Source organism: Branchiostoma floridae, chromosome 6 (assembly GCF_000003815.2).
Source record: "Branchiostoma floridae strain S238N-H82 chromosome 6, Bfl_VNyyK, whole genome shotgun sequence".
NCBI classification, from domain to species: domain Eukaryota; kingdom Metazoa; phylum Chordata; class Leptocardii; order Amphioxiformes; family Branchiostomatidae; genus Branchiostoma; species Branchiostoma floridae.
The window spans coordinates 6,108,197-6,131,754 of NC_049984.1; the positions used below are offsets into that span (position 1 = coordinate 6,108,197).

Here is a 23,558-nt window from a genome sequence, read left to right on the forward strand (position 1 = left end):
TTTTGTAGCGAAAGCTTATGGACAAGACTCTTTCTGCCACCAAATATATCTAAACCGGAAATTCTGCTGCTGTACTATAGAAAGCTGCTAGAGGCTTTCATTCCCTGCTCACATACATCTATAGCTTCTTCCTCAGACACATAACCTTCTTGGAAGGTGATAACAGTGAATTTATATCTCACCCGTGTGTAAAGGTTCCATCCCATGTATGACCAATAAAGTGGTATGCAATGGGGGGTATGTGGTAAACAGGTTAGGCCATGTTGACTTCATTTTAGGGATGGTATCCACGCGCATCAATATTTGGAAGCCCCCCACCCCAAGAAATTTTTTTAACATACTGTAAAACGCACAAAGCAGTTGCAAAATGAGCAAATATGTGCCGAGGGTGGCAAATAAAGTATCAGAAAACGTATACTAATGTCATAGAATTCCAACATCAATTTCAAGATCTAAGATGATGTGAAAGGACTAAAATGAAAAAGGCATTGTTCGGTACACCATACCCTGTGCATTTAGCCTTTTGTTCAAACTTCCTTAGCACTTAGATTTGATCAAGGAGGTTGGAAAAAAAAATTTTTTCAACCTCCTTGATTTGATAAAAGCAACTTTTTTGGGGCAAATGTTTGATCCGCACGCTCGCATCAGTTTTGGGGTTTCCAGACGATGTCATCCATATAATCAAATCAACATAGCCTGAATATGAACAGACAGGGGAACTATTGAAATGTCTGTTTTTTGACAATCAAATGTGTTTATGGTAAGATGAATTGTTGAAAATTAGTTAGCCTGCAAGCGGTTTCATTTCAAGGTTTCTAGTGTGAGTGGAATGTTGACGAGATGTCATATGCACGCATGTGTACATAAGCATGCATGCTGATGTCTGTCAGGAACAATGTAACCTGTGATCCTACATAAGCTGTCCTTTCCCATGTGTATATGATAGAGTGCCGACCATGTGATAATATACTTACATACCTCATGTCTTTGTCTTACACTGAAAGGGGTAAAATTCTTGCTGCAAGGAGTGCTTAATCCTTGGAAGGAATAAGCACTCTACAAATACAATTTATAAAACATTTATACTCCAAAGGTTAGAAGGGTGATTCTGTCATTTGACATACTATAATCAGGATGCTGCACAAAATAACCACGAGACAGGCTTTGGCAGTGTACTCTATATTCATTAATATTGTAAAGTCCTTGCTCTCATGGCTCTCAGATCTGATGTAAGTATATGTATATAATATCACTTATTTCTGGATATTTCCTTCCTATGTAATAAGACTGGTAATAAGATAACAACATATCAACAGAAGTAACAATAAGCTTGTAACATATAGTGCAAACAGTTGTATGTACAAAATAAGTCTGAAGACTTCAGAATCTATAGCTGTCTTTCCATACATACAGCATATATCCTGGAAGACAAGTTCTTGTTGGCCCAGCATCAAAGTACTGGCATCTCACATTGCTGAATACATCATAATGAAACATCTCCTTCATCTTCACCATGTCTATCCTTTGTATAGTAAGGGTTATTACACCTCTGAGCCCGCAGGAATAAATTATTACCAACAGTGCTTCCTCTCCACTCTCACCATACTTTGTGCACAATTACCAAACTTCTTTGGCAGGCAGTCTATCTGTACATCCTTCTGCTTTTGAGTGACATAAGCAAACAACGGTAGCATAAACTACTAGTACAATTCTAACACACACTATCAGGAATGAGGTTCAATATATTTATTTGTGGATAAAATAAAGACGGTATCTAAACGTGATTCCTGACATCGCTCTTCTTTTTACACATATCTGCTTGAAATGGCTGCCAGGCATTTACAGACCTATAGTTGCTCCTCTTTGCAACTATTCTATTTGTACAATGTGAAAAGCTAAATCAGTCATCTTCACTTGAGGTTACAACAGTGCCATTTCTGACGCATCCAGACCAAGATGGTCACATTGACACAGTATGACTACCTAGCTCTTCTTTTTTACCCCATAGGTAGAGTAGGTCACCTGAACTGACCCCTTCATCACTGGGGATTTCATCCTTCCAGGAGATTCCATGACCTGGCATCAATTTCAATTCTTCTTAAGATTGGTCAGGCAATGTGGATCTGGTCGCGCTATCGGCCACAAATCCTGGCAAGACAATCTTCAGATGTATCACAACACTCCCAAGGGCATGACAAGAGTGCTGATATTCACCTAGATACATCCACATCTTACAGATACTGTCAATGCCAGGACATTAATAAGGATTAGGGTTGACACAGGAGGCTTGACTTGGTTAGAGGGACACGAAACATCCCCACCCAAGTATGACCTGTTGATCCTAATTTTCCTCCAGCCTGTGTGAATTTTTATGGTTCGGCTGAAAATTGCTCCAGCAGCGCAACAGAGGTCAAAGCCAGCCGTAAAGGGCCAAGTGTCAAAGTCACACACAATCAATTTCTTGGCTCTATGTTCATACACACATTACATCTCTGCATTTATAATGTAAAGTACAGGACAGAGGCATTTGGAAGTCTGCCATCAAGCCATTACATCCTATATATCTAACCCTCATATCTACAACAAGGAAAACAGACTTATAACAAATAGTAACGAAGTGTTGGTCTTCATTTGATGTCTACCTTGGACGGTGGATAGTGACTGTGGGAATACTGCCATTAAGCCACTACATCCCAGATGTATTCAAATCTAATATAACCCTCACACAACAAAGAAAACAGACAATGTAACAGATAGTAAAGTTAGTAAATGCACAAGATCATACGTTGTAAACTTGGTCGATAGATAGTGCCTTTGGGAATACAGTCATGTGCAAATCAGGACAGCATCCATGCTGACCTCCGTGTTAACTGCATTATATGGTCTTATCCATGAACAACAAAGTAAAAGGTAACAAAAGTGCAAAGAGATGTCTTCTAACCTGAAAAATGTACTAAGTCTTAATTGTGATGAACAATCCTGTGAGTTTGGCGAAGTCGATATCTTCCATTGATTTTTTTCTCCAAGTTATTGCCGCCTGTAACACAGTTTTGCAGGGTTTGGGCAATGGATCATCTTTTGTGAGGAGTGGTGATAGAATGGGCACAAGCCTTACTGTCAGGATTAGCCATCCACCACGACCCCTGAGCAAAATATTAGCCGCGTTATTGATGGAACTAGAATAATCAGGAACACACAGGTCTTCTGAAAGATGACACGACGTTCTGAAAAGGCCACAGCAACAACTTGTTAAGTAGGTGGCAGTATTTCAGAAGTCTCTCACTGCACACATGGTAAGGGTGGTAACCCTGATGGCTTTAGTAGTCTTTCACTGCACACATGGTAAGGGTGGTAACCCTGACGGCTTCAGTAGTCTTTCACTGCACACATGGTAGGGGTGGTAACCCTGACGGCTTCAGTAGTCTCTCACTGCACACATGGTAAGGGTGGTAACCCTGACGGCTTGATGCTGCAGGCTGGACTGTGAGATAGCCTGAGAAGCACGTCACGGCTGTACCTCTTCACTGGACCTTCCCACTGCACTGGACCCTCCTGCTGCACCTCGCTCTGATCAGGGTGGTGGTCTGTGATAGGAGAGACAAAGGCTGACTGTTAGTAAAGTTTAGTGCACGTCCTTGTAGGCAATATGAAAGGGGACAGACAAATAAATGCAGAACAGTATATCATGTGTCTACTTTATTCTAAAGAGCTGAATAGTAGTGCCACATGGCTGGTGTGTTACACCAAAGGTTAATTTTACCGGCTATACGGCTATACTGAAGCTGGAGTATTACAACAAAGGGTGGTTCTACTTGCTATTTATTTATTCATTTGTTTGGCTGACAGACAGGTGTTTTAAACTGGCTATACAACACAGAAAGTTTTAAAAAATATGCAATAAAGACATAGAAGTTAAAGGAAAGCAAAACTTAGAATCGGAAAGCCTTCTAGCATAACTTTCTAAAAAAGTTTTCACTTGTTTCACATAAGTCGGTCATAGCGCTGACAGTTACTAGACTGATTGAATTTGGTGACCTGAGGAGGGGTCATGTCCCCATTAGTTCTGATCTTGCTCAAAAATCATTTCAGTTTTAAGTTTTCCTTTCCTTTAACAGTTATAAATCAGCGTACCTTCTTTCTTTTTTTCAAAGCCTCTTTTGAACTGAAGAAGAGGTTAATAAGAATCAGTCAGCACAGTTAGAACCTCACAGTAACAGCTCTCATTTGAGTGATCTTCAAAGACATTATCAACATGACCTTTGCAACCAATTATAGCACACATAAAATTGGAACCTTAATTAACAATCAGACAAAGGTGGACACACTTCAGGGCTTCATATACCACTTCATTCGCCTATCACATGATTTAAACTCAATGTTATTAAAACTACCGACACTGTAAATCTTGAAATGTTTGCTGTGGTCTAATTTTCATGCTGGCAATTCCAATACAAACTTATGACTGTCAAAGGAACTTGCCTCTTCCATTGCATCATTACTTTATTACAAAATTGTTTACAACCATGAACACAAAAACCTCCCTTTCCCTCCTGAATACAAAGATAAACCAGGAGGAAAGTTGAAGAATTTTCAGTATTTCCAGCCCTGAACTACCGTGGTGCATGAACATACCGTAGTAGAGTTTGGCAGTCTTGGCGAACAGAAAGCGCCGCTGCCCCACGTGCTTGTTGCCAGCCTGTCCATAACAGCCGTCCGTGCTCCTGTCCAGGACAGTCTGGTGGTACAGCGGGCTGAGGGGCTGTCTGATGGTGTTCACCAGGAACCTGGGCAGCTTGAACTGTGGTCTGGTAGCTGGGGAACGGTTTAGGAACGTTGGATTATTCTAAATGTTAATGTTCTCTACTGCATAACCAAAGTTTTAAGTGACAATTTTCAGTAGTCTTATGCTTATTTCTTCAGGACAACAAATAATGGCTGATTGTACTTTATTTACAAATTTGGTGCCAAAAGGCTTACCTTAAGCATACTGAAGGTTGAAATAAACTAATCTATAACACTAGTTCACCTTGATATCCTTACATTTAGATACACATTAACAATAGAAATAGATTACTCCATGAATAAAGGTAAACCAGCATTACCTGAAAATGCACCCAGCAATGAGAATCCTGGCTTCTCCGCAGTGCTTGCCTTTGTACTTCTGACACACTGCCTTTCCTCATGCATTCTGCTAGGAGATGTCACATCAACTGCTGCCTTCTCACTGATGCCCTGAATACCCAGACTCACAGGAGAACGTCTGCTATTGACCTCCAAACCATCTTCTACTACAGTGCTACAGCTGCAGATGTCTTGTACTGCCTCTGTCTCATCGGTTTTGTTGTTGTTGTTGTTGATAGTGTCCTCACAGTTGCTGCTGTTGTTGTTGTCCTCTGCACCTTCGTCTTTTTCCTCCCTGATGGTCACCAGGCCTGTGTGACTGCTCCTTGGGCTGTAGAACTCCTCAACGATCACATCTGGGGACTCGGGAGAGGCGGCAAGACGTGCAAGAGGACAGCAGTTTTCACACAAGGCGTCCAGTAAGTCATCCTCATCGCTGTAGTAGATGTCATCTTCGTTCCAATCTTCTGCCGAGCTTGCCGTGTGTTCACTGATACCCTCCTGGTCCTTCTCTGCAAGGCTCATCATCATCATCATCTCTGCAAGGCTAGCAACGCTGGAATCACTGAGGGGAGAGGGATCGTGCTCGGTTGAAGCTGTGTGGCGATTCTGCACATCGCCATCCACAGAGGGAACGTGCTCAGGGAAAAAGGCAGTCTCTGAGAGCTCCATGGGAGATCTGGTGTTTTCATCCACCCAGCCAGCCCACATGGGTTCAATGGTCTTCTTCTCTGCATCATTGTCTTTTACACCATTTGACAGTGGAGTTGTGTATTGGGAGGTGTTGCCTTGTTGGCTACTGGAAGAGTTCAGATTGTCATGATGTTTTAAACTGTCTGCAAGGCTACTGTTCGCTTCAAGGGAAGGAGTTCTGTCTTTGTGGACCACTTCACTGTTAGTTTTCTGCTTGAGGGTTTGTGAAGCTTCACTTCTCTGAACCACTGCCTCTGGGATTGGGTCAGTGCCACCAGAAAAGGAGTTTACATCATCAAGTTTATGGGTGTTCACTGTGTTGTCATAGATATCTTTCGCAATACTGGGTGGTATTCTGTCCTCATGTACCACCGTGCTACAAGAGCTGCTGTTCTGTTTCTCTGTGGGTGACAGGGCAATCTGCTTTGTCTTCTTTGTTTTGATTTTTCCACAGGGCACCTCCTTTTGGTGGTCAAACCCCACGTTTGGTTCCTTCACCGCGGCGAGCCTGTTGACCTCACTGGCCAGGGTCGTGTGTGCTTTCCACACAAACAGCTCCGAGTTGTCATCAACATCATCCCAGTCCTGGGAAAATTGGGTGGAGAAAGAAGAGATAAATAAAGTGCTACATCATACAACATTTCCAATTCTTCTAACATGTTACAATCATGATATCTGCTCAAAGTCAATATTACATATAGCCCCGTCGGTCAATATTAACCATGGTTTAATTGCTATTATCATATAGCCAGGCGCCGCGGACCAATCAGAAGGCCCCGTTCCACGTTGGTTATGACGCCGTAACACTTCGATTCCGGCCAGGCAGGTGCAAATTAACACCAGTGGTGTTAATTCATTTTGAATTAACACCAGTGGTGTTAATTCATTTTGAATTAACACCGGTGCTGGTGTTAATTCATTTTGAATTAACACCGGTGCGGGTGTTAATTCATATTGACCAATCAAAAGGAACGAAAGAAAGGTATATGCAGGCATTGGCCAATAAAAAGGAGCAAAACATATGCCGGAGCAGACTGCAAGGGGGAATGGCTCCTTCTGTTAACATTGATAATGAGTTTTGTTTTTCTAAAAAGCCTGCAATGTTTCGAATATTTTCTGTGGAAATTTTGGTTTCAAAATGCAATCTGTAATCTCCTTACATATGTATGTACCAAGTGAACTTTCAGAAATTCGACAAAGGAATTCACACGCATAGTACCAAGGGATCTATGCGTCATACAGGAATTTGCAAGTTTGGGTAGGCTATATGATAATAACTTTAATGCCCCGCCTTATCCTCGGTGTATATGGTGAGATAATCCCTGGTCAGGTGCGATAACCACCTCATAAACCACCTCGTTCGCTACGCTCACTCGGCGGTTATTGTTCTGGTAGTTGTCTCTGCCCAGGGATTATCTCACCATATACACCTCGGGCCGGGGCATTAACCCTTTATTCACATCAAAATATAAAATATTCACAAATCAAAGAAGATACATGTATGCTGAAATAATCAAAAGGAATAGACAACTAACAGAACAATAAAATCTGGAAACAATAGAGGTGGATTTCATAGATAACGAAGGAAAAAGCAGCACCTAAAAACTGTCCATATTATAATACAGCTACAACATTCACTAAAGTTATGGTTGCTCAAAGAAGTGTGTTGTTTTAAGTTTGTGGCTGAATGGATCTTTACCAAGTCATCCTGCACATGTGTGACTGTGGGAGTGATGACAGGTACAGACTCAGGTACAGGTCTGGCAGGGAGGATGTTCTGATGCTGTCTGCTGCTGAACACAAGCGTTGTTGTCTCTTCTTTCACTGGCTTTTGATAGGTGCTTTTTTCTTCAAGGGAAGCAGGAGACACTGAAACATAACACTTTCAAGTCACGCACGGTATACAAAAGTAGTTTTCAAACAAACAATATCATTCCTGATTGAACTAGTTTATGGAAGAGTTTTTTCATTAAATATTTAGAGTTTATTTCAGACAACAATTTACACTATTGATTCTCTGCGACTTGCAGGGCTCATGTATCCATACAGGGAAAATAGGCAAATAATTGGCACACGATCTGCAGCCTACCCTGCATCAATCATGACATAACCAAACTAACTCCTACAAACCAATATCGTTCCATAAGGATTGCAGCAAATATTCTTGCTTCCCAAGAACTGTTGCTGACTGGAACTCAACACCATACATGTATAACGTCATAAAAACTTCAGACATGTAAAGGGCACAGTACTCCTACATCCGAAATTGCGGCAAGAGCAGTGCTGTGCAGATCCCTGGACACTTAACCCCAATAGATGGGTACGTGCCTGATTGAACATAAACAACAAGATAAACCATTGCCTGTTGCATAGAGCCATTATCACAAGTCAGAACAACCAACTGATTGTCTTGCTGAGTGTCTCCTCCTCTTCAATAAAAGTTTGTTTCTACTACAACAGACCAGCAATGGACCAGCTTCCTGAATCCTGCTCAATGACAGTTTATATCCCTTCTGATGGCATCATAAATATAGCTTTTCCTTGGTGTATCATGGCCTTCAGCAAATGAACACAGATTTTATCAACTGACTTATCTGTAACCTTTCTAAACTCCTCTGATGACTTTTCTTGCCGTTGATACTCCAATGTAATGAAAGGCTTTCCTACAAAGCACTTCTCATGTATTTCCACGAAGAGTTTCATCAGGTTGCTATACTAGTTTCTTCTAAAGGGATTTTGTGCTCCAATGTTTTGGTACCTTTTCATCTATCGTCCTTAGTTTAATGACCTCTACTGTTCCTTGCACATTTGGGAGCTGAGAGTTTGCTAAAACATTGGCAGACAGACTGAAACATTCTAAATAACAACCCAGTATATACTGAACACTAAATTGACGAAATTCTTAATGGAAATACATAGTGATTCTTTGTAGGAAAGAATGTTATTACATTGAAGTATCAATGGCAAGAAAAGGCATTAGAGATAATTTACAAACTGCATTGTATTGTGGCTTGTCTGTATTCTCTCAAATCCAACAAAAATGGCATTATCTATCAGCAATAAACTGATAGTCTCTCAAATCCAACAAAAAATTGTACACTTCATCAGCATTAACTTGACCATGACATAAACAGAGGATGGCTCAAAAGAAGACTACTCTAGTGGTTCTTCCATAAACAAGATGACATCCCAACCTGTGCATCAAGACTAACAGTCAAGCCCATATTTTTAGTGTTCTTATCCAGGGGTAAGATAAAAAAACTAACAAATAAAAATCCAAACAAAGTAACTTAACATAAATGTATTTTCCTGGCTGAAAGATAAAGTGGAAATGAACAACGAAAATCCCAACTGGCTGAAAAGCAAATCGATAAACTAAAAACAGACAGCTGTGAGATCCCCTACCTTGTGTTCCATTCCCCATCTGAGTCCCCCCATTATATCTGGCCCTGGCAGCGATCTTGTCCTGATAGCTGGAGTACTGGAGTGTTCCCCAGCTGTCTGCTGACTCCATGTCCCTTCCGCGTGGTCTGTGCCACACATCTGCTTGGGGCGGCCGTCTTCTCTGTCTCTCCTGAAGCTCCACCTCTGCAATGGCTTCCTCTATCACACCCACTGCATGGCTGGGGAGGACAAGGAGGAGGCAAGATACTGTAAATGTACTTAAGTTTGCGGAGATTTAATTTCGCAGTAGCGGGAAAAGGGACTGTTCGCGGTGGTTTTAAGTTCGTAGTAGCACCATGCACTGTAGTCTCTTACAGCCATGAAAAAAATGTTTGCAGTGGTTTTAAGTTCGCAGTAAATTTGCAACGCAAAAACCGCAAACATAAAACCAAAACATAAAATTTCTGCATTATTTTACAGTAGTGAAAACAGGAGCTGGAAAATATTTTGGTTCAACTGTGTCCCTAAAAACTTTATCTGACAGGCTATATAGCTAGTTACAACCAAATGTGTATGTCTATCTCACTCCTAAACTCCAGAGACATGTCCCACTTTCTTCTCTAATTTCCTCTGCTGTACTGGGTGGGGCTGACTCTTAAAGATCAGACAATTAACCTTTAATGAACACCTTAGAGACAGCACAGAGCCACTACATCCTGCTACTATCTGCGGGCAGGGAAAAATTCACACTCATATATAGAGTTAGGAATTACAAGACACAACATAGCCAGGTACATCTAGATTTCAGGTTCCTGTAGGATTTCTAGATATAATTAATTTGTACATTTTTTTGTAACAAGCAACTGCCAAGCTGCATGATGAAACTACATTGTATTTGTCTCTTAGTACTTGCTAGAAGAAGTGTCTAGTAATAGAAATTGCTCTATGTATACTAAGTGGGAAGTACTTACTTGATAACATCCTGACTTTCTGCAGTGATTCTCACCAGGCAGTCTTCACCCTCAGCATCTAAAACAAGTATGACATATCTATTTAGTACAGTTATTGGGAACAACAAACACATTGATGATGGCAAGATGCACAAAGATGGCATATTGAGATATAGATGTTCATTCAATCATTGTTTTCTTTTTGATAAATAATAGTTTGTGGCAGCATCGTTCTCAATGTAGCGTATGTGCTGCATCACCTATCTAGCAGTGGTCAACAGTGCTTTGGGGAAGGTACCAAAACAGGACTATCAACATTTTGGCATGTGCATTCTAAGTTTGTTACACAGACAAGAAAACTACATACTGACCAGGATAGCACTCTAGGTTAGCTCTACACCTCTGCTCCAGTCTTCTGATCTTCTCAGTTGACTCAAATACTGGCCAATAAGGAACAACAGAACACAGATCAGCTGTACTATGTGGCCCAAGATTAGCTGTATTGCTGCATTGATTTGACACGATATGTTGGGGTCACAGATCAGAGCACTTTCACTAGCAATCAGGGCTCTAGCCAGCGTCCGTTTTTCCGTAAATTGACGGAAATTTGCTGCGTGTGACGGAAAAATTTTAAAACCAATCTGTCAACCTTGACGGACAAAAATCCTTGGTGGAAGCTACAGGCGGCTTGGGGACGCCGTCCATGGCCGTAAAAGCCACACACTGTTTGTTTTGCTATTGTTATTATTGTTGACGAAGTGTGTCGGCGCTTTTTGCATACAATAATCTCATTAAAAACCCGTTTTTCAAGGTCTCAGTTCAGTCTCTGTAACTCCTGGAATAGTGTTTTCGCGACAATGGGAATTGGCTGACGGAAAAAAATTTCGAGCTGGCTAGAGCCCTGCTAGCAATCTACTTTCTCCTACCATTTCATCGCAAGAAACAGCAGCGTCCGTTATGTGATAAAGATGGCAGGGATCATGAGATGCGACACTTGTCTTTCACTCCATTTCAGTCCAACAAAAACAATGTTTGGAGGTTGTCTATTTGGCATTGTGTACACAACGGAAGCTGTTTTCTATGATTACTACCAACACAGATGATACATCGATGTAGGTTAGACATCTAGGTAATGAGAAAAAGACACTGACGAAAGATGGTGGATACCATTTGAAACGTCTGACCATTTCCAAAATCATATCCAGTTGCTTGTCGATAAGTAACTGCTTTTTGGCAGAGCTTCCATGATGTTAAGCAACTTTTTCAATACTTTGTTTGTCATTATTCTTTAGTTGGTAACAATCAGTACAGCAAAAATATCTATTTGCACTGTATACTATACTGGATTGTGCAGACCTTTGGCAGCCAGACTCTCACAGACAGTGATGGTTTCCTGACATGTTCTCCTCTTTGTCTCTTCCTTCTTATTTTCCACCACAGGACCTCGGGGAGAGAAGCCTTTAGGAGTGGTCAGGCTGGAGAAATAATCAACAATTAGGACACATGCAAGTAAGGCACTGTTAAATCTTCATCTACAATATCTGCAAAATAAAACATTCTCCATGTTTTGTAGGTTATTTTGGTACTTTTGGAACTCACCATGAGAGCACAGATGCTACAGCTGATGGAGTGTTGGAAGGTGTCAGCATCTAAGAGAAAAAAAAAGGAACACAGAATATCACTATTCCATTCTTAACAGGGTTAAACTGCAAATTTCAACAATGGAGAAAATGGAGAAAATGGACTAACATCAACAGCATTGGTGTTTGCCAAGGATGAAGAACCATCACTTCTTTGTCATGTGAAAATGATTATGAGGATAGGAAATGCTTGTCTTTGACTGTACTGTGTACTCTACCAGGTAAGTAAATTCCTAAAGTCAAAAATGAAATCTCTTCTAACTTACAATAATATTAAGAATATCATATCACCATCAATCTCAAGTTGAGTTTCAGTATTAAGATTCTTTGCACACAACCACATATTAGTGAGAAGTACACATGAACATCAATAAGTAATCATTGAGGAGGGCAGAATATGGGACTTAATTCTTTATACTAAATATAATTTGAAGGATTTTCTGGTCAGTTTGCATTTTTCATATTTGATCAGACATTGTTCTATGAGTAAATAGGAGCAATGTACTGCTACGCTAGTTGACAATTAGCCTCCTTTAGGTTGGTCGTTGCAAATGCTAGAATGCACACGCTAGAACCCTGCGACTTCCCCACAGTGCAGCTGTGAACATTAGGAACCTTCCACACCTATTAACCACCACAGTCAGTGGTAATTAATGAGCCTACAGGCATCCCTGAAGAGGAGAGGGGAAATGAGCGTTATTGATTCCCGGAAACGAACCTTTATCTCGGGAAACTTCTCCAATTTCCCTGCGTAGTAGCTGTGCAGGTGTGGTGAGGTGTCCCAGCGGGCAGCGCGCAGCTCTATCAGCTCCAGGAGCAGCAGGCGTGAGAGGTACGCCAGCCCTGAGTCCCGCCCCAGGTCCCGTAGAACCACAAACACTGAGTCCAACTCACCTGGAGGGAAATAAAACAGGACTCAAATTAAAAGGCATTTTAGGCAGTGAACCTAACCTGAAAATTTAGGTATAGGGCTGTGTACCTAAATACCCATACCTATACCATGCCTTGAAAATTGTTTAGGTACAGGTCCAGGCCTAAACATCTGTGTACCTGTGCCTAAACAAACTAAATCACTATTGAGCACCACTTCTTGAGGCTCAAGATAAGTACATGCTGAATCAATGATGACGATTCTGATAATCTTGCTGTTGAAAATTAAGAAATCTTTGTCTAAATCCTCATACAAAGATGACAATTTCTCACTAAATAGACAGTTGACTACATTTATGACTTACAGATAATTGTTTAGGTACAGGTAATGGTCCAGACCTGTACCTAAACCTCTGTAACTGTACTTGTACCTAAAATTGTCATTGACATTTGTGACAAACACTTCTTGTTGTGCCAGCAGTTTGCACTTAAATTGCTAGGTGGCGTTTTTCACTCTAGCTACATCTTTGACCATCATGATGCTGTGCATATACTTCATAACTTATAAGACAGAATTTGCGATACTGGAGGCAACCAGAAGAAAATGTGTTGAGCAGTGCTTAGCTTCCATGTTGGTAGCATACCAGGGCTCGAAATACCACATGCATATGCAAGTTTGTGCATGTAAAATTGGTGTGGTGCAAGTAAGTTTGGACCAAACTTGCACCAGTGCAAGTTACTTTTATCCACTAATACCTGACTTTAGAAAAAGCTTACACACACCAAGAATATTGTCTGCCATTGAAAGGTAAAAGAAAACAACACTGAATAAAAAAAATAGCCTAAATTTGTTATTTCTAAACTTGGTTAGACATCCAGGTAAACAAAATTTGAAGACAATTCCATCTCTATAATGCTAATAATTCCTATGGTGTTGTCTTACCTTGATTTGCATATGAGTAAATACATTTTGCATACAATTTAGTGACTTTGATATGATCAACTGGATTTTCCAGTTATATGTGTTTGTATTGAGTTGTTCTAGCGATGGTTAAGAATAGTGATGGAAGTCACTCGAAGAGTCCAGAAGAAATCTATTGATCTTATCAAGTTGTAGACATTGAATTGTCTTAAATTAAGCCTAAATTCACATTTGTTGTACAATTTGAAATCCAAAATAAAATACGCTTTGGAAAACAAATATCCAAACATGTGGTCTTTATGTATCCCCATATATTTGCAAATTTTCAGAAGAAGAATAAAGGGTTAACAGTTCACTATTTTGGGTTGTGCAAGTAAGTTTCTTTTGGTGCAAGTTACCTTTGGCTTAACTTGCACTGGTGCAAGTTGACTGAAAAGTGTATTTCGAGCCCTGCATACTGTTATGTAATTGAGTTGTGAAGGTTATGCAAGCTTGTCATGATAATGCTTCAATTGTCATGTGTCCTTGGGAGTAACTGAGGTACCCGGCAATGTGGATTTCCTCTGTACAATGAAGATTACATAACCCATTCAAACCTTACCTTTACCTTGTCCCATTCAAACCACTCTGGTAGACTTACATCTAATCCTCTCACTGTTAGGTGCAAGAGAGCCATACATGAAAACACAAGAAAACAGTACACACAGCTGTGCAGTAGTAAGATGATTAAGGTTTTTTTGGAGGTAATAAAGATTCAGGGCTTGAAAGTTGAATTACTTTTTTCTGCATGCCAGCACTGGTGCAGGTAACATTAAAAATGACCTGCACCAGACAAATTTTACCTGCACCACTCTGAACTTAGAAAGTATGGATCATAATGAAATTGTTTAGGAACCATTGCTATATTTCCTTTTATACAATAGGTTGTAACAGACATGAATGCAGCTAATAACAATCCATATACACCTGCATCATAGGACATATGGATAAAACCCAGTACATAGACCAGTGCAGGCTAGGTGCAGGTAGACACCAGAAATACCTGCACAGCTCCAATTTTACCTGCACTAACCTGCATATGCAGGTGGTATTTCGAGCCCTGAGATTCCACCACAGGTATAAAACACTACAGCTGTATCTACCGACATGTACCTTTACAGCTGCCATCCAGCATCTTCCCGTACACCTTGAGATGGCGGTACAGGTTATGGATGTGTTCCTGTGCCTCCTCATCGTCAGCTGAGTACTGCACTCTGGACAGGAGCTCCCGCAGTAATAGCAGGGTAGCATGGTCAGGGCCGGAAACCTCTTCTGAAGCACTGAGGAAAAAATAGAAGGACATCCAGTCAGAGGGTATAAGCAGTGGTCAAAAAATCATGTGTAAGTCATTGTCTTACAGCTATGAAGCATTGTCACAAAAAAGAAATTAGAGTTGTCCCAAACAATGAAACTCAAATGTACAAACCCAAAGGAATACCCAACAGACCTATATTGCAGGGTGTTGTATAGGATCAAGAAGATGGACTTAATTAGTGACACAAAATTAGAGGACTTAAACACAGGGTAGATAACTGATATTCAGAAAGTTCCTTAACTAACAGCTCTTCCAGTTTGAAGTAATAAAATAAAACAAAAACAGTCCTTTCGGTGGTTAGCTACAACTGGAGTAAACAAATTTCTTTACAGACAATTCTAATGATACTGATCAAATTTGATCTAAAACAACAGTACCAGAGTGGTAGTGCAGGGACATGTGGTGGGGAAGACACAGCATTGGTCTTTGTAGAGACAGGAGCAGACGACACCTCCGTTTTTCTTTCTCCACAGACAGATGCACTCTCTGTCTTCCACACGTTAGAGGTAGGCACATCTTCTCTTTTCTGTGGTACAAGACAAGTTGTATCATTTGCTGTCTTGGTTGAACTTGAAACAGCCTCTGCTTTCCGGGGCCTTCTCAGTGTCACCTCTTCAAGTGTCCTTGCCACATGGACAGGGCCACCCTCTGTGTTTCTCAATGTGCAAGCTGGCACATCTACTATTTTCTGTGGTACAGCACAAGTTATATCATTTCCATTCTTGGTTGAAGCTGACCGTGGCCTTCTAAGTGTCACCTCATCAAGATTCCTTGCTATGTAGACAGAGCTACCCTCTGTCTTCCTTGCATTAGAAGAAGGCAAATCTTCTGACTTCACTGTCACAGAACAATTTGTACTGTTTGGTTTCTTGGTTGAGGCAGCCTCGGCTTTCCTGGGCCGTCTCAGCGGCGCTGTGTCGTCCTTGTTGAGCAGGTTCCTCCCGTGACATGTGGGGAACATGGTGCAGGACAGGAGACCTGGAAGGTGGGATGAAAAAGGTCAAAATGTAGCTGACATCAGACTGATGACATCATATGCTGACTAACCTCGACATAACTGTAAATGCAGAAATGTTCACGGTGGTTTTATATTCACGCTTTTCACGGCAGCCACTTTACCGTAAACTTAAAACTGCCGCGAACATTTCTTCATTATAGTATGATACTTTTTTACTGTCCAGCTCAAGTTTTGGAGTCAGTTGGACAGTCAAAGTTTGAACCAGGTTTCCTTCAATCATCATTTTGCTCTCTGAGTTCTCCTGTAAATCTTCACAAAATACAAGTTAGCTCCAAGATCCCTCCCACCTCAGACTCAACCTCAGCATAAATCTTATTTCTAAATCTAACGAGTCGAACGAATTTCACCTTTCCCACATTTTCAGACCAGGAGGTGGTAAATGGTAACCATGCTGTACCTTTTGTATGTAAAACTTATCAAAACAAACATATTCAAATGAGCTGTCAAAGTGTCAAATTATATGGGACATATGGGAAAATGGCTTCTGTCAGTTCTGTAGCATCACCAAACTCAGTAGCCTCCTTCGCAGACTTCTGGACAGGTGCCTTTAATCATTTGGGGGAGCGCCAATTGTAAGGCTATTGTTTGACTGTATGTCCAGGAAAGGTATTGTTACACTTTGCCAGCATAGAAAACCTTAGGCCAAGTTGAACATCGTTGAGAATCAGCGATGTCCGAAAATGAACGCCGCATCCCCAGAAGTCCCCCCAGAAGGTTAACCAAACTGCAGCCCGAACATCGAAAACAGCGTACAGTGATAGACTTCAAGTTGTGTACAAAACACTAGTTCTACTTTTTTTTTGCAAAACTGCATCATGCAGATATAATCAGCGATCTACAAGTCGTCATATGAGCCATACTTTTTGCCGTGCAACGCTGTTTGGCATTTACTGTAAATGCATTTAAGTTCGCGGGGATTTAATTTCGCGGTAGCGGTAAAATGGACTTTTCGCGGTGGATTTAATTTCGCGGTAGCACCATGCACTGCAGTCTCTTACTGTTATGGAAAAATGTTCGCGGTGGCTTTAAATTCGCGGTGAAGCGGCCGCCGCGAAAACCGCGAACATTAATCCACCGCGAACATTTCTGCATTTACAGTACTTCTCGGCGGGAAGCTCGCGTCCTACCGAGTCACATGGAGAGAACTCCTGACCAAAACTCTCCGATTTTCCCTCGTAATCAGCGAACCATACATCATAATACAGTTTGACAGCCTAAAAATGCTTCAGATGATCTACACCGTGCCCATTCCTACCTGTTATTGGCGGGAAAGTCCGTGATTTTTTCCTCAGCTCGCTCCAGACGAAAACAGCTCCTCACACCTCAGCCGAACTCCCGGGAAAGTTTCGAATTCGGCTAGCACGCATGCGCGAGAGCAACTCTCAGAGGAATCCTTGTTTTCCTATGTCCAAGCAGATGTAGGATAGGCTTGGTGTTTTGAGGACTTTTATACGTCTTTTCAGTGGTCCGCGTTTTCCTCACTAGGAGTAAGACGAGAGAAGAAAAAAACATTTTCTTATTCTACTAATCTTATTGTACTTTGTCGATGAGGTTAGTCAAAGTTAATTCTGTTGTATTCTGTGTTGTTAATTTGTTTGTTTGCTTGTTTGTTTGTTTTTGTCTGGAGTGCGGACAGGTAAACAGTTTTTACCGCGGTAGCCTGAGTTCAATGATATTATATTATGAATGAAATTCTTGTTGAGATGAAGAGTCGGAGATAGAAAAAAAACAAATAGAGAAAGCTGAAAAATCACAGCAGGAGCAGAATCATAAAAAAATTGTGACATGAACAGTGCTACAATATCCGTCCATGGTGTTCTGCTGTGAACTACTTTTCATTATATAGGACGGGGTAAGCGCGAACGCAGACCCCCACTATCAGAAATTGCGCAGCCGAGTTACCCGCGTTTGGGGTAATCGCAGGGGTCAGCCCAGACCGTCAGTGCAATGGTCGGGCCTCGCCCTGGACGGACGCCGTTCGGGATCAGCGTATCGTCTCTGCCAGGTAAGTATGCCGTCATGGCGTCCGTTTACACACCTAGGTGGGACTACTACCATTTTCCGTCGTGGTTTTTGTCAAAAGTTCAAGTCTACAACGGCCGTTCTAAGCGTATGTAACCATAGAGGACAAAGTTTTCTAATCTTTGAAATGTTTGCAACTTTTTCTAGGTTATGGAAATGAACTAACATGATCCTTGACTTTAAATAGGAAGAAACAATCATGCTATGAATATGCTATAATGCTCATTAGCATAATATTCTACCTGTCATCGACGTCCTTGTTTCGTTGACATAATTGCCAGTGACGCTACCGTGACTCACCTGTCGCCTTGAAGCGGTTCTGTACCATTAAGCAAGATGGCGATTTTGCTAACTTCGAAAAAGAAAACAAGCACTTTATTGCGACAATTGTAACGGGTATAATATTCCGGGTAAAATGTATGGCAAACTGCATTGATTGTGTCAAGGGCTTCCAAACTTATCTTAACACAAAGACATTTTGCGCTGGTCACCTTGCCCCTTTCATTTATAAGTGACAGATTGATCAACTGGATGATAGTGGGCACTTCAAAAGGAAGAGGTATGTACATGGAGGTTCAACTAAATGTATTACTAATATCTGCCAATTCTGAAGAAACATTCTAATCTAACAGTATAGACAATCTAGTACTAGAAGTATTACTTAACTTTAAACATGCTAGTACTAGTACTCTCGTTGTCAATCAGTGCCAGTATGGCGGCATTGTCTCGCAGTTTGCACTGAGGAGTTGATATGAAAGCAGCTACGAAGGGATCTTATATTTGTGGCATATGTCACTAACGTTGACGTTAACATCATTATATACAAATCATACAAGTTATACATAATACATAATTTCGATTATGTATTATGAGACAATGATTATTTGGCCTATGAGGTCCGGGACCCGCTCTACTGCTGTTGCATGCAGTTTTAAGAGAACTTGTCTAGTGCTGATGTCGCCATGCAGTATGTAAATCTACACTTCCTTACATGGTCAACAACCATAGCTTGTAGTCCCAAGCGAAGCCTATGAGACCCATTCAGGGTGCGTGCGTGTCCTGCGTCCGACCATGTTGTTCAGACCACGCGCTTTTGACAATTTGTCAGGGAAGAGAGGAAGTAGAACAATAGCGCATGGCTTAGGTTATTTTTACCGTTGTACCATGCGGCTCCCTGACACAGACTATGCCATAATACTTGTGCAAAGAGTATGTTATGATAACGGCTGTGGCCGCACATACAATGTATAGTTAATCACAAATTTCACCTATTCTACAATGAAGCCATATACACATGTACCAGCTTCCACTGCCAACCTTGCTTGACCTGAACGCGGAACGGCTGTGGCGCACTTTGACCTACTCGGTAAGTAGGTTGTTGTTTGTGTTCCACACTTAGGCTGGGACATACTGACAAAGGTAACATAAGATCTTATAACCCTTACATCCAATTATCGATGTCCTTCAAAATGACTCTCATCAGATTGAACAAATGAAATATTGACAGGAGGAGACACACATTCTCCTCTTTTTATTTACATTTTGGACAGACGAGGATATACAATATTGTACTGCACTCAAGTTGATATATTTCAACAGTGCCACATGCAAAGATAAGGTAAAGTAGTCTCCTAGTATTTTGGGGTCGTAGGGGCAGTGGGCTGTTCTCCCATGTGTCACGGTGCATGTGTCAAGGGCATGAAGCCGTCAACTGCCTTTTACCTCTTTTACCAAAGTCAGAGCCCCCTATACATATAAGTTACACATGGGTGAAGTTAGGGAAGTCTGTTAAAGTGCCTTTCCGGAACCCAAGCAAGTACACAAGAACGGCAGCATCATAGGATTCTGATAGGATTAAAACCTAGAACCCCAGGTAGGGTTTGGGGTAAAATACCATACAGTTACGCCAAACGCCCCCCCCCCCTCTCTCTCTCTCTCTCACACATCTCTCTGCCCGTCTCTCTCTTTATTTCTCCCTCACTCTCGCTCTCTCTTAAAAAAAGTGTTACGTCAGCAGTGAAGGCTTTTCGTTTAACTTAAAAGATACTGGGAACGAAGTTCGTCAGGTTTAGGTGTTTCTGGTAGCCGTTTACACAGGCTGTAAACATAAACCTTCCCCTTCTACATATATGGGAATTATCACACCCGTCCTCTTACTTTATTTTGGAACTACTTTGTATCTTTCCATGGTTGCGACGATCCTTTTATGTACATCATTGTCGCCTGATGGGTTTAAAACAACAATGGGTCACGAGTCAGGATTCTGCGAACTGAGCCAGCCTACTGTTGCAGAGTTCTGCACGACAAAGTACACATTACATGTACATCATGTATTAATCCACTGTAGACAATAGCATGAAACAGCATTATTAGAAGAGACAATACCCAATAGATGCCAGGAAATCTGCAACAGTTCCATTGACAGACCCGTAAGCTCTGTAAAGTATTTGGTATGTCAGCTTTGGTCTATTCCTTGAGATGATCACCAGCAAATCTTAAGGCACATGAAAGGTTACCCCCAACCATTGGAACGATAGAATACGCCAGTGCGTCACTTGAGTTAATCTCTGTCAATGTTGCTATTCACGCTTCAATTACTTCAATTACCGAAAGATTTGCCATCGAGATCTTTCACCGAAATAATTTATGAACGAGAACAGATTTCTGAAGATGTTTTCACGCCCAAGCTTAGCGTTATTGTGTCAACAGATATAAGTTTATGTGCGGCTTTTAAGCAGCACATAACCTTATATCCCACGTTTGTACATAGAATAGTATAGCTTCACATGTTCTTATTGTGTTATTCATAAAGGAAGGTGGATTGTGGTCACGTCACGGTATATTGCATTGCTATCCCTGAACACGATGTAATCGCTTCAGAACAACATTTGAGCAAGGGTCAAATGTAGACGTCTCTAAGCAGGCCTCCGGAGACACAGATAAACCGTACGCCCGTGATCGTGAGTACATCATTTTCCCCGTTTTATATACACATTAGTTGACGTTTTTCCTGCTGTATCAGAACTGAACGGGGTTTATTTTTAACTGAGGTGTTTGATGACTTGGTATTCATAGAGTGATACCTCGTCTTTTTCAGTCGACGACGTCAGGCTTGGCTCAACAGTTTTCATATTACACGAAAATGAAGAAGTATGACTTACTTAATGTGTAAACGACGTCTACTTTGACTTTAATGACTACAACAATCATTTTTTTGTGTTCCTGGGAAACCCTTGTGTTTTTGCGAGTGGATGCCAATTGTAAAAAAGATACTTTAGAGTGTATGTCGCTCGAGCTGATATTTTCAGTATGAAGTTGCAAGGGAAAGGAATTCGAAGCTCTCCATTCCAAGTGGACGTCGATTGATGATATTTCAATGGTCAATAACCCTTCTAGTCACGGGTCTCAGTGAAGGCAGTGTAGAATGAAAAAGTATGCATGCCAAACAACGTGACACTTGCACCTTAAACGGGGGTTATTTCTAAAGGGTTTTGAAATGTCCTGTCCTACGAGTCGTATCTAGTCTTTTTTATCATCTACAACGGGCACTGAAGTTTTTTTTTTAAATATCACGAGCATTACCTGATAGCAAAATTGTTACGTCTAACTTCATGGGATATGAAATGGTTATGTCTGTCGCTTTATGAGCCTTTGGAAGCAATACTTTTTGTGTGCAATTGGTCTCGTAAAAGTTAGGTTGCAATTCGCCAAATTCATTGCCAAGCGCTTTATAATACACATTAACTAGTATTGATTAAAAATAATGAATGTCAACCTCTTCAGTTGTACTTTTTAGGTACATTTGTAGATTTGTATGATGTGTTTGTGACGGCGGTTCAGATGCCAATATTGTGGTACGTTTCTGTTGATACGTATCCATGGTTACATTTTCACTCCGGGGTCGGCTTGTTTGGGATGGGCCTAAAGGCTGATCATGGCGGAAATGTTAAATGTAGCTGTTAAATTTGCAGGCTTTTTTTTTGTCCTGCACATGTGGATCTCTATGGGTTTTTTTTTTTAAAGTTAACTTCGGCTGGCATTTTTAACCCTCAAACACCCGAGTGGGGTCCATTTGGACCCCAGGCGTACATTTTGAAGTGCCATTTGAACATTTTTGATCTGAAGAAAAAATCCTTCCGTGACTTTGTCAGTCAATATGTCTTATACCTTCTCCTAAGTTTTCGCAAAGATTGGTACAATAATGTGGAAAATATAAAGAAAGTTTGTGTTCAGCCCCTCTGGGGTCCAAACGGACCCCAGCAAAAATGTGCAGTTTTAAAAACAAACTTTGGAGGCTAACTCCTTAACCACTTACAGTATGACTACCAAACTTTTAGACAATAATAAGAATGTAAACCTAAATCATCGAAAAAATTTCTGTCATCAACATGAAATGTGACGACATTATGACGTCATTTGCCTCATCAGGGCGGCCATCTTGGATTTTGACCAATGACGTCATGAAATTAGCATAAATTATACATTTTAAGTCATGAAAATTACATTGAATTTCATAGAATTTAATTGTTGTCAGAAAACAGGTGAAGTTTATCAAGAAAACCTTGTTTAAATTGAAATTGTCAAATTTTGGCAAAAATATGCCCCCCAAAATGATAAACTTACTTTATTGACCAAAAAATTTTGCAAACAATATTTTGTGATAAATTACCAAGTTTCGTAGCTTTAGCTCTAGCCGTTCATGAGTTATGCGACATAAATGTTGCTGAGGGCCTCAAAATTCCCCTATCTGGTCGGAATAGGTTTAGTGCAAAACGTGGTCCTTCTGAACTTTTGCATACATTATGATAATGAGTTGGAATTAGCAACACCTTAACATCTCAAAATCTTCCTCTTACATTGACAAAGCAATGTATATATAATGATCGCCGATAAGAAATGGTACTGAGATTTTATGAACAAAACTATTTTGGGGTCCGTTTGGACCCCACTCGGTCATTTTAGTCGCAAAAAAAGGTCGGGTGCTTGAGGGTTAATGTGGACAAATGAGCATCTATGTTCTTGTTTGTCAATGTCAAGGTCTTGTGAGACTGTTTTAAAAGTCCCGAGCCACCTTAATAGTGCGTAAGAGGAGCCTGCAGTACTCTCCAAGCAGAAGTTAGGCGTTGGCTTGTTTCCATTTTGGCGTCTTTTTTAGGCGTTTCAATCGGGCTTTCTATTTTGTCAGGTTTTCTTGTTGTCCGTCTTTTGTTTAGCTAGCAGTGACAAGAAATACTCACAGAATACAAAGTCCGAGAAAACTCCCCAAAGACGTCAAAAAACAGGTCGGAGCCTAACCTCTACTTGGAGAGTGCTAGTAGTCTCCGGAAGGCATTGCGTGACCCCACACAGTTCGCGTTTCAAGCCCTGTAGGGCGTGTCCACACTGCTGATATTATGATCCGGTGTAGTGTTACCTGCTAACAATCGGTCCCGCTAACTCTACCAGGCAAGGGATAACGCAGACTTTTTAGTCATTCAGGAAAGAAAAAGGTTGCAATTTTCCGCCAGTGTACATAATTCCCTTGGGGTATTGTACAAAATAAAACGTTTCAAAGCTGCACGTATGAATGTATTGGTGATGTCAC

The 23,558-nt window shown here is 41.0% G+C and overlaps 1 protein-coding gene and 1 non-coding gene across 2 annotated transcripts; both read right to left on the minus strand.

The window, feature by feature from the left end:
- Positions 1-1,163: 1,163 nt before the first annotated feature.
- Positions 1,164-17,315, minus strand: LOC118417551. The gene is made up of 13 exons (XM_035823141.1): positions 17,208-17,315; positions 15,312-15,912; positions 14,733-14,899; positions 12,507-12,682; positions 11,748-11,797; positions 11,505-11,623; positions 10,520-10,588; positions 10,170-10,227; positions 9,220-9,437; positions 7,514-7,683; positions 5,103-6,399; positions 4,633-4,812; positions 1,164-3,584 (listed from the first exon to the last, which is right to left on the minus strand). Exons 2-13 carry the CDS (start codon positions 15,893-15,895, stop codon positions 3,427-3,429), a joined length of 3,246 nt encoding a protein of 1,081 aa, XP_035679034.1. The 5' UTR covers positions 15,896-15,912; positions 17,208-17,315; the 3' UTR covers positions 1,164-3,426.
- A 484-nt stretch (positions 17,316-17,799) lies between these two features.
- On the minus strand, positions 17,800-17,965 carry LOC118418719. The gene has a single exon (XR_004831513.1). It is a non-coding gene; the product is annotated as a U1 spliceosomal RNA (small nuclear RNA).
- Positions 17,966-23,558: the final 5,593 nt, after the last annotated feature.